The 19,240-nt window shown below is 37.7% G+C and overlaps 1 protein-coding gene across 7 annotated transcripts in view; it reads left to right on the forward strand.

Annotated features, from left to right (window-relative positions):
- Positions 1 to 19,240, forward strand: part of PTPRK (protein tyrosine phosphatase receptor type K) — a 581,323-nt gene that overhangs the window by 530,318 nt on the left and 31,765 nt on the right. For 3 of the 7 annotated variants that reach the window (XM_054021706.1, XM_054021708.1, XM_054021712.1), the window contains exons 14-16: positions 6,650 to 6,788; positions 15,455 to 15,615; positions 17,786 to 17,821. In XM_054021706.1, coding sequence (XP_053877681.1) covers positions 6,650 to 6,788; positions 15,455 to 15,615; positions 17,786 to 17,821 — 336 coding nt within the window. The remainder of the gene's footprint in view (positions 1 to 6,649; positions 6,789 to 15,454; positions 15,616 to 17,785; positions 17,822 to 19,240) is intronic. The other 4 variants (XM_054021709.1, XM_054021710.1, XM_054021707.1 and 1 more) reach the window with 3 other exon arrangements.

The raw sequence follows: 19,240 nt of genomic DNA on the forward strand, positions 1-19,240 counted from the left end.
AGAAGCAGAATGTGAATTTGACTGGTGTAGTACACATCTATAAAAGTGGGATTTGTCTCACTCTTCGGGTTTGTACTAATGAATGAGCTCCACATAATTGCACTCAAGAACCAGTTATCTGAAAGTATGCTTTTAAAGCCACAAAAGCTATGGTGAGCCTGATTCTGCACACACTTTGCATACAGAATTTCCCTTATTTTCGATGGGAGTTCCACATGGAGTTCTTAAACAAGAAGAGCCCTGACATTATGAAACAAGTATCTAATGTTTCTATCCAGCTCTCACTATTTTTATCATGAGTCTCATGATATTTAGTGATTTTCTTAATACCTCAGCTTCTGAGTCCTGTGAATATGTGAATCTCCATTTTTTTTTTTTTTTTTTTTAATAAATAAGTCTCTTGCTCTTGTGGTTGGGGAGAAAAGATTGAAGATGTGACCTGAGTGTATTCTAAATGCTCAATGAACAAAGGGCAAATAAAAAGAACCCCAAGGGTAATATATTTTTAATCTCATGATCTTTGGGGACCTGACTCACAAGTTTTGCTTGCTTGGGGTTGGCAATGTAGATCCATGGAACGCACTTCGACTGGATAAGCCCTACTGCAGTGTAAAATGTTGCTCGTTGAAACCCTACTAGACATGAGAATACAAAAATAGTGTAGCTGAAGTCGATGTACTTAGAGCTACTTACCGCGGTGTCTTCACTGCAGTAGGTCGACTGCTGCCGCTCCCCCATCAACGCCGCCTACGCTTCTCGCTCCAGTGGAGTACCGGAGTTGATGGGAGAGCGCTCGGTGGTCGATTTATCGCGTCTTCACTAGACACGATAAATGGACCCCGGTGGATCGATCGCTCCGCCGTAAGTGTAGTACAATATAAGGGAATTTCTAGGTAGGTCTCTCAGTTCCACTTGGTATGGTATGCCAACTTGCTTGCATTAGTTTTAAATATATAATAATGCATCAAGCACAAATGTTGCTAGGGGCACGCACATCATTTAAAAAAAAAACACAGTAATGGAGGGCCCAGCCGTTTCTCTGCATTCTCTGTGTATACAAATGTTGCTCTTTTTTCATGGAAATGGCGATTAGCCATATCCATTGCACCACCCTTTTCTGGAGATCCACATGTGGGTAGGTAGGATGTGTGGGACCAGGGTTTGGTAAAGAAGACAGACAGACAGACAGACACACACACACACACTCTCTCTCTCTCTCTCTCTCTCTCTCTCTCTCTCGAACGGTAACTTGGCCAGAGGCTGTATTTTAGTAAAGCCATCATTTAAAGAGGGCCTGGTCAGCAGCTGCTTGTCTGAAGAAGCCCCTGCAATGTTCTCCAGGGGACCTAGGAAACATTGTATATAGGCTGTCTCTACAGTGATGGCCCTTCAGCTATAGTGCAGTGTTGTCCAACCTTTTTGTCATGAGGGGTGAACATGCTGATTCAAAAAGACTCCTGCTGATTCATGAGGGAGACTCCTTGGTGGGGAGCTCCCACAAATGTAGAGCTAGCACTGCCAGCTTCCACATCTCCTTCCCTATAGTCCTTGAAAAAGGAGTGTGAGTGGTCACAGCATGCTGCACTTTAGCTATCCCCAGCTAGCATATGGTCCCTTGGAGACCAAAAACAGTTGGCACAATTTAGGGCATCACACAAGGTGCTCTAATCTAGGCTGTGATAAAGAATCAAGGAGCTATAGCTGTAGTTTCTCAGCTTCTCCTCGTTCTCCTGTCCTGGGCTACCCTCAGTGGTTCCATGGGGGGAAAGGTTCTTTGCTAGGCATTCCCCTAAGCTCGGGCAGAACCAATTGAAATCCACTCCTTTGGGCTCCCACAGACCCTGAGCCCTCCCCATAGTAACAGGAACTATTCAGATACATCAGTTTAAAAATCTCATGGCACAACTCAGGGATCACATTTTCAGTTCATTATCAAATACAAATTTTCTTCTTAACATGGTTACCCATAAGACTCATGATTTAGAGCCTTGAGAGCCACAGTTTAGGTACCTGTGCTCTACAGGAAAGGTTATTAAGCCCATGTTGATTAAGTGAACAAAAACCCCCTCACCTTCCAGAAAGGCAAATAGTCTAACAATCTTTCATTCACCCAGGAAAGTCTTACAGAATACGTGAGTCTTTCGCACAGTATATGTGCACACAGGAGTCTACTGATACCTATTGTGCAACTGGATTCCTTCAATCCCAGTACAACTTTGCTCAGGTGTTCTCAACAGACAGTTTCATCTGAAACTTTTTACAGTAGTCAGGTAAAAGGAATCTTTCTTTATTAATGAATTTTTAAAGCTTTTTAAAATCTTCTTAATTGTATCATTAACATCACTCTGGAAAGTTAGTAACCAGAGAATAAAACTCAAATTGATAGAAAGCAGAATGATTTTTCTGGTCAGATGATTAAAACATAGAGCAAGTCACTCTGAAAAAGAACTGCTCATAAGAAAAATTTGCTTGTATTTCTCACAAAACCTCCACCCCCTGCCCATGATAGATTGACTCATTACCTGAGTTGCATGGAATACTAGTTCTCTGTAATGTTACCCAATATTGGCTGTTGAATCTAATCAGCCAAATTTTAGTTTTAATTAACAGTTTTATAATACAAGCATAAAATCATAATGTAAAACAGTTTTTCTTGATCAAATGCATCTGGCCTTACTCATGGTACATAGTTACACTATTACTGCGTAACATGGTGAATACTCACAAAGTAATACAAATCAAAAATTAACATGTAAACAAGGCATAAGATATACAGCAGCTTCAGTCAAACACAAGGCACAGTATATCACACTTCACAGAGCAGGAACGCCTATCATAAAATGCCATGAATGTTAGAGGGTAAAATACCAGGTTAAGAGGTTATATCTACAATCTTGTACAAAATCTGTGGATTTAAAGCTGGCTTTTAGAAAGATGTCTATTCACTAATAGTATCATATAAACCGCCTTGCAAATCCTACTTGCCTTTTCTACTTGAATAACTTTGTTTGACAGAGTAGAATATCATTATTATTTTTCCTATCACCATCTCCTTAGTAAGGGTAGGTGAGTAGATTTCATGCCTAGTCTCATAAATTTTCTGATGATTGTGCAAGGTTACATGTAAATACTGAGCTCCAGAAGGAAGGAGAATACAGATAAGAGATGTGCTATAACTGAATCTCATACACGGTGATATAATTGAATTATTATAGTATCCAGCGTACAGTTCCATTATGTAAATAGGTGTTGAATTTTGAGGTGATTTTGTTGAGTATGTAATAAAAATTAGTTTTTAAAAGAAGTTCAAAGTGACTACATTTATCAGAAATTTGAGGGAAAATGTCCTTCCTCTGCTATTGTCTGTAGAAGGAAAACTTGCCATCCTCACCAACCAGTCGGGATCTTTTTTTGAGAGAGGCTAATATCTAGTATATGGTCCCATTAGACAGTAGTCTTATTTCCTAGCATTATTAAAGTATAGAATGAGCATTATTGACCATTAGTTCAGACTCTGCAATGTAAAAACAAAGTAAATGAACATGCAACGGTTACCTACCTAGTTGTTCTAAAGGCTTGTACGGAGTGCCACATTTTGAACAGTTACAAGGACCTGAGCACTGATATTTCTCATGGAATATAGCCAATAAAACACTGTCACCTAAGCCAGGAAAACAGTTAAACTCCTGAAGCAATCCTTTCTTCACATTGCTTGAGAAACGTTTATTTGCTGAGTTCATACGGTGGCTTTTGAAAATGAGATAACTGCATGGCTGATGAGATACTTTAATTAAACTTAAGTAACAAACTTGGCATAAGGGTTATTATAATAGAGGTTAATATAACTGAGCTCTTGTTCTTTCCTTCCAGTCACTCTCCTTTGCCTCCTTTCTAAGTCACCATGAAAACACCACCATCTACCATAGGTAGAATCAGGCCGATATTCTACCTAGCATCTTTGATGCAGCTGTCTCTTTTGATGATCACATTCATGTCATGTCTAAACTTTTCTGCTTCTTCCTACACAAGCAGGCCTTTCCTCTCATTCCACCCAGCGAAAACTTTTGTCCAGGCCCTCGTCATTGTGCATCTTGACTACTAAAACTTCTACCTACCTACGCATGACACAGGCTATCTTATCCCACTCCAATTGATTAAAAAAAAAGCTGTTGTTATTAATCTCCTTTGCTTATTGTTCTGAATACATCTCCTCCCCCACTTCATGTCTCTCCACTGCTTCTCCCTCCTCCATTGCATCAATCACAAGACACTTCTCTTTACATTTAACACCGTACAGCTCTTAACCCTCCTTTGCCTTCTGACTCTAATACATTATCTAATACATCCCTCACATCCACTCTGCCAGAGGTGTCAGACTCCAATGCCCATTGATCCAATTTTCCCTCAGTCACGTTTGTGCTTTCTCCCATGCCAACCCCTGTGTCTAAGAGGAGCTCCCCCTTAAACTCCATTAAAACACCACATTATCCTCTTTCAAGTCCATCCGTAAAACTCATCCTTGTTATGGTGCCCATAACAGACTCAACAATGGCTAGGCAGCTAGTGTGCTATGCTATTTATGCTAAACATGATTTCTTTATTGGTATATTGTCACCCTGTTAGGGGTTGGGGGATTTCGGGTAGGCTTCTGACAGCAACCTCCTGGTGGTATTACTCCGGGTTATGTTGCCCAGCGTCAGGAGTCACTGGCCACATTGTCCAACAGTGGGAGTCAGTGGGAGTAAGGGAACCTGGGCCCTTCCTGCTCTACAGGTTCAAACCCTGGGCCCAGTAAATAGTAGTTCAGAATGTGCGGCCTAGGGTGGCAGGTACCCCTACACCTGCTCCCTGGGCCACTTTCTACCCCGGCTTCTGTTCTTCTGTTGGCGTCACTGGTTTGCCCCTGGGTCCCTCCTGAAGTCCTTTCCGTCTGTGCTCCAGTGGGTCTTTCTCTCGCAGTCACCTCTTGTTGTCGTTTACCTCCGTGATTGAAAGGTCTGGAGCGGTTTGGCAGTGAGGCCTGGGCCTAGCCACGTGGGGCCTCTGCAGCTTCTTGGCAGGAGCCTGCAACATACAACTGCTCCTCTGGTCCTTACTGAGCTGAGCTGCTCCATTTTGAGCTCTGCCTCACTATGAGCATGCCCAGCAGGGGCATCTTGGCCCAGATCTGCTCCTTAACCCTTTTATTTACCAGTGTGGGGTTTGTACACCCTCTCTCACATCCCCATCCACTTCCCCATTTGCTTTGTCCACTTGTTACGTCTCATCAGAGCTGTATGCCAAGACTGTAAGCTATTTGGCACTGGTACTGTTGATCCTTGTTATATATGTTCAACTCTAGCACCTTGATCCCTGATTGGAGCCTCTAGACGCTAAACAATGCAAGCAACAATAATAATAGTATAAGCAGTGGACAATAAATGTATTCTTCTGTCTATCCAGCCATATTGTTTAATCTTGTTTATGTATGTAAATATGTATATTTGTATATTAGAGAAACAAGGTGCGTGAGGTAATACCTTTTATTGGACCAACTTCTGTTGGTGAAAGAGATAAGCTTTTGAGCTTATGCAGAGCTCTTCTTCAGATGTGAGTATATGAAGCCCACTAGTGAGTCAGTGTTGCAGATCTCCCTCTATGCCAATCTGCAGAGGATATGGGTCCAGGATGACAAAATGATGAGGGAGGGGGCACTGCGCTAACCTGGTCTTGGGATGTATGCTCTCCGTAAGCAAGAGGAAGGAAAACCTAGATAAGGGACTCAGGAGACCAGGGTTCAATTTTCTGTTCCACCATAGATTTCCTGTGTGACCTTAGACAAACATTTAATCTCTCAGTTCCCCATCACTACATCACAGGCATGTTTTGAGGATAAATGCATTAAAAGATTGTTAGGTGCTAAGATCCTGTGGCAATGGGGCCATATAGGATCTATAGGAAACTAGAATAGCATGAGGCATGGGAATGTGAATGAGGGAGGTTCCTAATATTGCAAAAATATAGCAATGGTTACATTAAAGTGTAGGAGATTATGAATTTCCATTTTTTTATTTGAAGGATCTAGTAATAAATAATTTAAATAATTTAGTAAAAATTTATTTTGCTTTTTATTGTGCAAAATTTAGGGGACAAAGTTAAGTTTCGATAAGTGATGCAAAATGGGCAGTGTGAGTGGAGAATATGACAATGCAAATCATGATGGATTCTTCTAATATTCATTTTTCGGCACTATTTGGTGTGTTTTTTGGTGGGGGGAAATTGTTGTGAAGGAAGTAATATTGATTTTGGGTGTTAGCTGGAGTCCATAAAACCACTTTTTCCCTCTGTTTTTTAATAGTGGTGTTTGTTTTAAACTATATATATGCATTTGTATATCAGGTGAATACTATGAATTATTTATATATATATATAAAATATATACACACACGATACAGCGTGTGTGATGTATCTGTAGAAGTTCACAGTATGCACATCACACATGCATGTGCATATATATACACACACACACACACACAGAGTGTTTGTACATGTGTTTGTGTACTGTATTAACAAAATGTAGAAACTGTCTTTAAAGAACTTTTAGCTCATGATAATTTTCCTGTCAGTGGTAATTATATGCTTTAAGTAACTTCTTTTTGGATTCATTTAGCAGCAGCAACAGAAGAACCAGAGGTGATTCCAGACCCAGCCAAGCAGACAGATCGAGTGGTGAAAATAGCAGGAATAAGTGCTGGAATTCTGGTATTCATCCTCCTTCTCCTAGTTGTCATATTAATTGTCAAAAAAAGGTAAGAATATTAAATTTTCCTGTCTCCTGTTTCTTCTATACTGAATAATCCAAGCATATTCTTTCACAGAGCATTTCAGGGAAAGACAGTTGTCAGGACCAGTAGCTGAATAAAATATATGCTCAGCATTTGAGTGGATTCTTATTTCCTCTTATTAGTTATTAGAACACTGTTTTTATACTAAATTTTGAGATACTGTATATGTAAATAAAACGAGGATTGCTGTCATTTTGAGGTCTAGTAGCTTTACTTTTTTTGTTATTCATTTCTAAGTAGCTTTAATTTTCAATTTATAAAAGTATACAGGAGTGCATAAAAAATATATCATTGAAATTCGTGGATTCTTATTTATTTATTTTACCTTCCATATTGCAAACTCTATAGAGATTTGTTTCCATATGAAGTCCTTATGAGTAGTCCTTTGTTATAAATTATCTGACTTTTCTTGCAAAATGTTTTAAATATTTTTTATATATTTGGCTCCATTCTTGTAAATCTAGAAAATAATATATATATATATCACATTACATCATTATAAAATTATCCTAGTGAGTCTTTAGTGCATGAATTTTTTTTTTTAAGAAAGTATTAATCTGAATGAAATTCAGGTGGTTTTAATACTTTTCATAGCCAGAAAACAAGCAATAGTGCCATCTTCTGGAATTATAAAATAACTCTGCACAAAAGGCTAATTTCATTTACAAGTTACTACAATATACTACTTGTGCATTTTAAAAATATGCTTAACTTTTCAGTACTTTCAACTCTTAACCTCGCATAAAATTTCTATAAATTCTTAGTCAGATCATCTTAACTATTATTACAAACAATGAGTCCCTCATTCCCTCTTTTTTCCTTACACCCAATCCTTTACCCCGATCCCATTCAGGATGCACAAACCAGCATGTTCTGCTTAGAATGAGATCTTTTTCTTCCAGAGGTTTGTGCATTGCAGTTTTTTTCCCCCCTAGAATTCTTAACCAATAATATATTTGTAAATGTTGCATATGTTAAACTGAAATGAAGTTTTCTATTACTTTTAAAAAGTAGAAAAACATTAAAATTGTGCCTAAGATCATACTATATGTTATAATTAATGGTTTCCATTAGATTTTTTTTTTAATTTATTGCCTCTTTACAATTACCCCTGGAGATATATAACTTGGAGAAGAAACGTCTGCATTAGAAACATTAGGTATGCTTATAGTATTCTGTGTTAGTTAGCTACATATGTGATTTTCCAAATAGTGCTTTCACTTCTCTCTGTTGTCTACCTTTGTGGTTAAGAATTATATGCATATACAAAAAAGCAAGTCATGATATTTTAAAAAGACATAAATTCTTATTATTTTCTCTATTTACACAAATTGTGAAGAGCAATATATAGATTTTTTTTCAACTTTCAGCAAGGAATTTTGCTTGATCTGTATTGCAAGATATATCGCTGGTACATATCTTTTCACCGTGGTCCCCTCATATTTGATACAAGATTGTATGTGACCAGCTCCCCATTATATATTGCCAGTCACTTCCAAACGGGATTGGCTAATCTTGTGGGTAAGAACTGCATAAAACTTCAAGGGGCATGTGAAAACATTCATTAGCAGATGTGTTCATTCTTACATTCCGAGCCTTCCTGAACTCTTGCTTTCACTAGTTTTTAAATGAAGCTTTAATTCCTAATGTATTAAATTGCTTGATGAAGATAAATTAACAATGTCAGTAAAATGATACTTTAAAACTTTTCTCCCTGTATAAAACCCTGCAAGCAATAATATGTTAGAAGTTATACTTGATCATCTGTCTAAAAATGCATAATACATTAAAACTTCTGTAACATTCTGTATTCAAAATAGGTGGGAAAATTAACCTATTTAATGAATCTTTCATGTTTGGTAATTTTTCACAATGATAGTTTAATTGGTCATTTGTTGAATATATAAAGATCATTCAGTTTTTTCCCCTCAGGAAAAGTGGACAATTTTTTAGATCAACCCTTAGTCAAGGTCACTTACAATAAATATATAAAATATTAAGAGACTGGTATACACATACCTAAGTTAATTCAGTCCCTCTGGTGAATCAGGACAATTTGTATAATAAATCCATGAACAGATGGAACATCTCTTTCTCTCTCGCGTGCGCACACATACACACACTCTCTCTCGCACATGTAAACACACATTTCAGTTAGCTTTGGTGGGATTGAAAATTTGATAAGTTACATATCAGCATACATATCCAGTGATTCCATAATGTAGTATCCCTTTTGATACCTGAGATTGATTATAGCTATTATATAAAAAAATTAACAATACAATGAATTTACTCATTCCCATGGGTTTAATAAGTCTCATGTTAACATAGATCTCTAAATTTGATTAAATGTGGCTTTATCTTTTAATGAAGAAAAAAACCTGAGTGGTAAGCCGTTCTGTACATGATTTCACAAGTCTAAGAGATGGTTTATGCTTTGCCTGATCATTTTGTGCAAATTGCTTTACGTTCAACTGGATGAAACTCTATTGGCTCTTACACAGTTTTACAAAGTAATCAAACTAAGAAAAGGGATACTGCATCTTTCAAATAGCAATGGCAGTTTTTTTAATTGTTGGACTATTAGCAAATGTACTTCATTTCCTTCCATTTGTTTACCTTCCATATTTTTAAATGCTTAGCATGCATACATCAACATTTCTGACTGTCAGATTTAAAAATATAAAATATATGTTTGCATTCAGCAAATGTGTGTGCATATATAGGTATCAGTATACACATACATCTGCTGTAAAATGTGTATTGTATATGGTATGAGTGTACACATATATGTACATACAGTATGTCTGCAAACATATATGTACACCTGTGTATCAGTAAAGACTTTAAAATGTCTTCATTAAATTTAGTGGTTTTCTGACCAAGTATATTAATACAATCTTTAGTTTTTGTAACTGAAAAGTAAAAAGCATATTTAGTGCACAGGCTTTGTACACAGCTATTCCATTTATCATGACATTTAGGTAGTAATTGATCATCATACTATGCTGAACTTCATGTTGAAAATACATAATCCATTTAATTTTCCATTTTTTGGCAGTAGATTAAATGTCCGCATGTAATTTTCTCAAAGTGATCTCTCTCTAAAAACCAAATCATTTTTATATGCTAGTGTATTTTTTTAATTGCATGGCAAAGTAAAGCTAATCAGTGCATGAGCAAGTTGAAATGCTAACCGAAGAAACATGAATTTTTCAATTTTTTTTTAACACACATTTCTCTGCTTTGTTCAATGTGACGGAGTCACGCTTTTCATTCACCATTGCTTCTCTTTTTCCACTGTCTGTGATTTGCTTGCCAGGAGGAGCTACTATTCTTACTCCTACTATCTGTAAGTAGAAAATGGGTGACTTACTACTTTACATGTTTTAAAGATGCAGTATCCCTTTTTAAAAAAAGAAAAAATACAGTCTTTATAATTTTGCTAAATTTCAATTCTTGATACATTTCCTTGGTCTTAGGGGCTCTAAAGGTTCCCTTGTGGTTTTCCTATTTTACCTTGTTTTTTTTAAAGGGATATTGTATTTATAACTGTATATTGAGATTTTTACTCTTTGCCTATCTTTTTTTCCATAATTATCATTTTAGTTAATATAGTCACATTTTGATTTGCATTCTATATCAAACTTACACATCACACTACAAAATGTCTTGTGTAGTAGCTCTCGCATAGGGAACCATGGTTGTGAACCACTATTTTTTGTTTTTATTTAACACGAATAAGTCAATGTAGAGAAAGTAAATTTGCAGCTGATATTGCGTAACACCTGTAGTATGCAAATCAGATGTAAATTTCAAACATGTAAACAGGCTCTTGCATGCTGCCTGGAGGGCAGGATGTTTACAATGGTGGGAGCAACAATGGGAATTGTTTTTACAAAAATGTCTGTTGTATACAAGGTCTTTCTCTATTGCTCATTGGGCAATCTGCATACGCAAGCAAAAGTATTATTTTATACTGTATAGCAGAAACTTTGCTTCATTGTAGCAGAATTACATTTTTGTCTGTCAACCAAATGAATTTTTGTAAGATCTGTAATGATGTAGGCACTGATTGAGCAAAGTGCTTGAGCATGTGCTTAAATTTAAGGATGTGCATAAAGTCCCATTCATTTCAAAGGGACTAAAGCAGTGGTTTTCAAACTGTGGGTCACAACCCAGTACTAGGTTGCGGAATGGAAGGCATTGGGTCACGGCGTCTCTGGTCAGCACCACCAACTGGGCCGTTAAAAGTCCCGTTGGTGATGCTGCCCGGCTAAGACAGGCTAGTCCCTACCTGTTTTAACACTGTGCTGCACCCCAGAAGCGGCCAGCAGCAGGTCCGGCTCCTAGGCAGGGGGGTCTCGGGGCTCCGTGTGCTACCCCTTCTCCAAGCACTGGCTCCGCAGTCCCATTGGCCGGTTCCCAGCTGGCGGGGGCGGTGCCTGTGGGCAGGAGCTGCTTGCACACCTCACCTAGGAGCCGACCTGCTGCTGGCCACTGCCAGAGCGCAGTACGGTCCGCAGTGCCAGGACAGGTGGGAAGCTTGCCTCTGCACCCCTGCTGTGCCACTGACTGGGAGCCGCCAGAGGGAAGCCCACGCCCCAACCCCCAGCCCTGAGTCCTCCCCAAACTCGGAGCCTCTTCCTGCACCCCAAACGCCTCATCCCAGAACCTGCACCCAGAGCCCTGACCCCCTCCTGTACCCCAACCCCTGCCCCAGCCCAGAACCCCTCCCACACTCCAAATCCCTCATCCCCAGCTGCGTTGGGTCGCGGGCATCAACAATTTTCTTCAACTGTATCGCGAGAAAAAACGTTTGAAAACCACTGGACTAAAGCATGTGCCTGATTATGGATGCCCCTCTACATTTTTGTTTAAACAGGTTATTTACTTGACTTCATATAATAAACTGAAAAAGCTAAACAAGCTGTTGTAAACTAACACTGCCATTCTCTTCTCATTGTGATGAATTGTAATTTCCTTGTTAAATAAGAATTGTTTCAGCCAAAGATAATTAACTGCATAGTTTCATACTATGATAGAGCACTTTTTCCCTCTTGACACCCCCTGAAACACCCACCTGCCTTAGGTTTATGCACTTGGATCCTTTGATAGACAATGAGAAACATTTATGCTTCTGTCAATCTCAAGTACTTGCATAATAAATTACTTAACTGTCTGACTGGATGTGCCTTTAGAAAAGATCAGGCCTACAAGGAGTCAATAAATTGCAATGCTAGAATACAATGGGCCTTTTTTGAGGAAGTTGACACAAAGCAGAAGAATTAGTAGTAAACTACTGTTATACATTAATAAGTTGTAAAGCTTTTCAGTGGCTGCTGATTTATGTAGCATAGCTAGCAAATTTTGTTACAAAGTGGGCCTTTAAAAGGGGGCTTAGTGTAGCTGAGAGATTAGACTTAATTTTTTTTTGTTCCTTTCCAGAGGTGGCCTTTAAAACTAGGGGCCTTACAAATGGGAGGTTTAATGTCTGGAAAATATCTGAAAAACTTTGATACTAGAAAAGTAGAGTCTGAACTAGAAATGCCAGTTTCAGAAAAGCTTTGACAGAATTAGAGAGCAGTAATAAATCTGGAGCATTTTCAGTTCTGGGGCTTCTATTTTTACAAATTTAAAGGTTTGTTCAGCTGGAGTATTACATAAACAAACTTTGCTAATTACTCTAAAAATGCTTGCCTGGAGAAAACCTATATCGTAAAGTGTTTTAAGGAGACACCAAAAATGTATTATTCACTAATGGAATCATGTGAACTTGTTTATTTTTGGACATCAAAATTCTAAATTTTTGACCCCTCCGGCTTTAATTAAAGAATAATAGTCTGAGAAGATCTTCATGACTTCCTTAACAGACTGGTGGTTGTTAGGATGAAAGTATCAAGGAGAGGAAGGAGTTAGATCATCTAAAAATTTTCCCTGCTTGATTATATGCGAGACCAGTTCTCAGGTCTGCTTTGCCTTGTCTATCTTCAACACTTCTTGGTGGACCTTAAAAGCTGAATCAAGTTTGTGAAACCTAAGAAACAGACTTCAAAGGAATTAGTATCTAGTGGAGAGAGAGCCCCATTTCCTATTTCTGGACCAGGGTAGATCATACTTCCCTATTCTGGTCTGTCCTAAATCCTAGCACATACCTAGCTGATGGCATACATAACCTACAGTAGTATTTTCCTCACTAACCTCTCCTGTGTAGCTGCAGAATATTGAAATTTTGCAGCCAACACTAGAAGGCTCTAACAGAAGTTTTATCCCATGAAATACAGGATAGATATGCAAATTGTAAAAGCATTTAACACTATAGTAATAACATTGCTTTTGGACAGAAAAAGCTCATGAAATTAAACTGCTTTTAAAAAAAAATTAGATTTTCAACATACAGTATTTGCTATGCTGATTACCTCTTTTCTATATGTTACTTGTGGTTCATCCAAGAAGACCATGCTAAATGGTTATCTTCGCCATAATGCTTTGAGCTATAGTTGTTACTACAATAATAATTTTAAATATTTTATCATTGTGATGGGTTGGATCACAGAAACCCCCTTCGGAGCTGCCACCTGATGTGCCAAGACTACTTCTGCCCCTGCTTTCCCTCTGCCAGCCTGGGAATCCAGCACCCTATTTTGCTGAGCCAGACACACCCGTCTGCTCCAACACAGACCCAGGGTCTGAACCAAGTGCCCAAAAGCTGCAGACTTAACTGAAAACAGCTTACAGAGGTGTGCTTGTCTCTAACATTTAGATGCCCAACTCCCAGTGGGGTCTAAACCCAAATAAATCAGTTTTACCCTGTATAAAGCCTATGCAGTGTAAACTCATAAATTGTTCGCCTTCTATAACACTGATAGAGAGAGATGCACAGTTGTTTGCCTCCCCAGGTATTAATACATACTCTGAGTTAATTAATCAGTAAAAAGTGATTTTATTAAATACAGAAAGTAGGATTTAAGTGGTTCCAAGTAGTAACAGACAGAACAAAGTAAGTGACCAAGCAAAATAAAATAAAACACGCAAATCTATGTCTAATCAAACTGAATACAAATAATCTCACCCTTAGAGATGCTTCAGTAAGTTTTTTCCTCAGACTAGACACCTTCCAGGCCTGGGCACAATTCTTTCCCCTGGTACAGCTCTTGTTCCAGCTCAGGTGATAGCTAGGGGATTCTTCATGATGGCTTCTCTTTTTGTTCTGTTCCACCCATTTATATATCTTTTGCATAAGGCGGGAATCCTTTGTCCCTCTCTGGGTTCCCACCCCCTCCTTCTCAATGGAAAGACACCAGGTTAAAGATGGATTCCAGTTCAGGTGACATGATCACATGTCACTGCAAGACTTCATTACCCACTTGCCAGTACACATGTATACAGGAAGACTTACAGGTAAAACAGAGCCATCTGCAGTCATTTGTCCTGGTTAATGGGAGTCATCAAGATTCCAGACCACCATTAATGGCCCACACTTTGCATAATTACAATAGGCCCTCAGAGTTATATTTCATATTTCTAGTTTTAGATACAAGAATGATACATACATACAAATAGGATGATAACATTCAGTAGATTATAAGCTTTGTAATGCTACCTTACAAGAGACCTTTTGCAAGAAGCATATCCCAGTTACATTATATTCACTCATTAACATATTTTTATAAAACCATATAGACTGCAACATTGCAATCATATTCATTAATATAATAAAATGTATGTAGATCATAAAGACCTAAAGAATACTTTATGTAATATCTTGCACATTTAAGACTTTAAATACAGTAGTCTTAAAATGACGACTATAACCTATTGGCTCTGACTTCAAAGGGCAATGAGTCACTTGCAGTGCTGCATTCATAAAGAGAGTTTCTTGAACTATTTCCTCAATGTGCAATTCATGTGCAGCGACTGTTAAATTTTGGTTTTAGCTATACAATTCAGGGTGCTAAGGCATATGTGTGTGATACATTCACAGTCTGTGGTTGCTCATTCAAAAAATCTAGTGTTCTCAAATTGCATAGAATACAGATTTGTCTGAACAAAAAAGATAGCATCAGGAAAGATAAAGAAATCTCATACCATTTAGTATTGTGTATGTAAAGAGAAGGAGCAGCTCCTAACATGAAATGTACCATTAATCTGCTTTGGATAATTATGTTGTGTTGTTGGATTTCTTGGCTAATAATGTAATCTCAGTGGTAAAATTTTTCCCTAATAGGAAGAACAGGGAAATGAATTATCCAGTTATAAAATCAAAATGTAGACTTAAATGGGAATGGTTGATAAAATTGCATGTACAGATGATACTTATTTATCATTTTAGTTAAAATAGAACTACAACCTCTAATTTGTTAGTATAATTACTCTCTGGCAAAAAATTAATATCACTAGGTACGGAAATAAGAACTTGCATATTAAAGTATTTATGCAGCATAAATATTATATTCTCTCTTTCTCTCAAGGAGCAGGAAATATAATTGCAGCTATGCTTATTGGATCATCGGCCTTTGCTTGTTGCCACCAAGCCTCACTCACATGCACCGTTAATTAACTATAGCAGGTGTTAATGTTTCATCAAATATTAAGGTGTTTTGGGGTTGTTTTTTTTCTTGGCTGGGCAGCAAACTTGCTAAGAAACGCAAGGACGCCATGGGGAACACCAGACAAGAAATGACACACATGGTGAATGCGATGGATAGGAGTTACGCTGATCAGAGCACCCTTCATGCAGAGGATCCCCTCTCAATCACATTTATGGACTCTCATAACTTCAGCCCCAGATGTAAGTACAACAGTGCTAGATCCTATTGACTGTAGTTGGCTATAAGGGAATAGGAAAGGCAGATTAGTGTGCTTTTCTGGTTTGTTGCGTATAGCACTGGTTCTCAACCAAGGGTACGTGGAGGTCTTCTGGGGGGTACATCAGCTCATCTCGATATTTGCCTACTTTTACAACAGGCAAAAAGCACTAGTGAAGTCAATGCAAACTAAAATTTCATGCAGACAATGACTTGTTTATATTGCTCTACACTGAAATGTAAGTACAATATTTAATATTCCATGGTAAGAATGAGAAAGTAAGCAAATTTTCAGTAATCCTGTGCTGTGACACTTTTGTATGTAAGCAAGTAGTTTTTAAGTGTTGTGAAAGTTGGGGTACACAAGACAAATCCGACTCCTGAAAAGGGTACAGTATTCTGGAAAGGTTGAGAACCACTGGCATATAGGACCAATCTACAAATGTAGATTTCAGTGGGAGATAAGAGAAATAAAAGTGTTTAGAAAGGAATGCTTATGTATAATGGGTTGGGAGTATTTTTCCATAGGAGTGTGTCGTCATGTTTGATATACTTCCAACCAGTCATAGTTAGTACTGATTAGTACATCTTCTAGAGTTGATTCTGTGTTTTTTATAGCACCTTCTTAAATTGCATTCCAAAATATTATTTTCCCATGCAAAGGCACTGTATATCAAATTATTAAGTAATGACTTTGCAAATGTCTGTAACCATAATCAATTAGCTCTTTTTTTGCATGAGCTCCAAATAAGTTTCTCCCTTTTGGAGGTGAGGAAGTTGCAACAGGAAACAACAATTCAACTTCCCATCCTTTTGTAAAATGCATGTTTGCTACATGCTTATATTTCTGTGAAGACAGGAAAGTTTACTACTGAAATGTGTTGTTTTGAGGATCGACACTCCACCCCCACCCCAAGACACACACTCCCTTACTATGGTACTTATAAGGTCATGACTCAGGAAGGCATTTAAGTCTCACTTAAGTCAATGTTGAGGATGTGATTAAGTGCTTTCCTGAATCACAGTCTATATCAGTAATTGCAAAAACTTCATGATTCATTTCAGAACTGAGTAGTAATTATAACAGTGATCTTTGATCTGTTGCATTATTGCTCCTTAATATTGTTGGGGAAAATTTAAAATGTAGGTGATAATGTCAAAAATTCGTTTTTAACTTTTCTGCACTTGGAGGCAGTTAGAACTCTGAGCAGAAACTCTCTTGGTGGTTTGGCAGCATTGTGTTATATTGTGATATAGGAAACAAAATTGGGGGGTAATCTTAGATCTCGCTGTTCAGGTCAGTCCAGCTCAATATGCGGTGGAGACCACATTCTTTAAGCATCTCCTATCCAATTTCAGTTTAATAGCAACCTAGCTTGCCACACTTCTGTATGGAGTTAAGGTGCTATACTAGTGGCTGTGTACAATTGTGGCTAGAGTTGGTCAGAATTTTGCCAGCGACTGCTAATTCGTCAGAATCTAAACAGAACTGAGGCAGGGCTCCTATGGCAACCTGCCTGCCAGGCAAGTTTGGCAACCTGCCTGGTTTCCTGCCAGCTCTCTCACCCAGCTCTTCAGCAGCCAGTCTGGAAGCCCTGGGAATGCTGACTCCCAGGCTTCCCGGGGCTGCAGCTTTGGAGCAGCCAACCAGGCAGATTGCCCCATGGCTCTGACTTTATTCCATTTTGCAAAAAATTTTGAATTTTTTTGTTCTTGTTCCAAATCAGAACAAAATCAAATTTTGAAATATCAAAATCCTCCATGAAATGGGATACATTTCTCCCAACAGCTCTAATCAGGGCCTGTAAAATCCTACCAATTTTAACTAAGGTATGGTTACATCAGTATGTGCAGCGTTTCCTTGTTTTTTCCCCTGTACGTACTTTAGGAAATACCTTGAGTACTGCAAATAATGAGGATATTAACTGTAAATATTTATTTAGTTTTCTAAGATAATTGGCAAGCTTTTAAGGAACACCCTTTGTTATTGGAATTGGGGTATTTGGGAAAATGTTGCACATTAAGGGATGGGTTGGGTTGAAAAGGAAAGGCATAGTTCTGTTCACTGTGCATTTTATCATGTTGTTGTTTTTCTTCTTAAAAATACACTAATTAAGGGTAATGTATTTCTTCATGAGCTTTGTTTTCCTGCAGTGCCCAATGATCCACTTGTGCCGACTGCTGTGTTAGGTGAGGACCTAGTCCTTCATCCTCTGTTCCTGCATGGATTTCATCTCCTTGCATGGTTTATAGCTCTGTCAACAAATACATTGTATGCAGTATTGAAGCTGCTTGTTTTAGATAATAGATAGCCAAGCTATTATCAGACAATGCAGGTATATTCAACTCTATACTCAGTTTATCAGTTCAGTTAAAGTTGAAATAAGTGTCAATGCAAAAAAAAAATCTTTAATTCTTGCATTTAAAATTACTCTGAGTGCTAAGTGACTAGGAGCAAAATGATAACAGTTGTAAAATGTGATAGGTATTCACCTCCCCATGGCACTAGGACTAATCCAGATGAATCGATCTGTGAGGCTAGAACCTGGGGGGGGGGGGAAACAAAACAAAAACCTATATTATGATTAGATAGCACCCCAAGCTCTATTTTCTAACTAAAGAATTGGGAGGAGGGAGAGATTAAATATCTAATATGCAGGAAAGATTAATAAAATCTTGATTTATGCTTTCCACCCTTTATGTAATTAAAGTTTTCAAATGCCCCTGAGTGATAAGCAGTGGTGACTTTGGAGTTATTTCAAAAATTGAAGAGGTTTTGTTTTGTATTGTTTTATTATTTTATTTTATTTTATTTTACTCTATTTTTGGCTTTACAAAGAATATTGAAGAACTTTGTTTTTTAGAAAATGGTTTTAAAAACGCAGTGGAAAAATAAAATTTGTATCCTGTTTTCTGACTTGATATAATCTAATGAATGATATTAGAGTTCAGTCAGTTACCATGGCTGCTTTACTACTAAAAAGTCAGCAAAATTAGACTTACTGATTGGGTGGTATTTAAACATTGAACTTTCCCTGTTGTGTTTCTTTGGGAGGCTTTTTTCTAATACGCATTATCTCAGGCTTTTACTATTCATGTAGGCCATGTCCAATTATATTTGCAATGACATTAGAACTACTGAAACTACTAATTCATGTAGGTGAAACAAATTTCTTGATAGCCAATGGTAAATCTGTTGAAACTATACTGTGACATATAACTGTGAAGAGCAAGCCCTAGGGGTTAATTGAAGGAGAGTTTAATAGTTTCTGTACGTATTCTCATCTCAGCATATTTTTCATTTGTTTTTCACAGATGAGCAGTTTTTCATATGACCAGAACTATAGCAAATAAGTCTTATGTTAGCTAATGGTTGTGTTAGGTTGTAGTGGTACTAGACATTTGAATGATTTTTTTAGTTCATTTTTAGCACGTTAGTGTCTCATTCCATTCTACATACATTATCTAATAGTAAGTTATTCTGATAATTTTGGTTTTCTTAGATCCATACCATTCCATTGGATTCAGTGGGGAGCTCTACTTAAAAATCGATGTCATGATATAGCCATTATATTTTAGAAACTATTTGAAATATTATAAAGCCTAATA

Source organism: Malaclemys terrapin, chromosome 3 (assembly GCF_027887155.1).
Source record: "Malaclemys terrapin pileata isolate rMalTer1 chromosome 3, rMalTer1.hap1, whole genome shotgun sequence".
Taxonomy (NCBI): domain Eukaryota; kingdom Metazoa; phylum Chordata; order Testudines; family Emydidae; genus Malaclemys; species Malaclemys terrapin.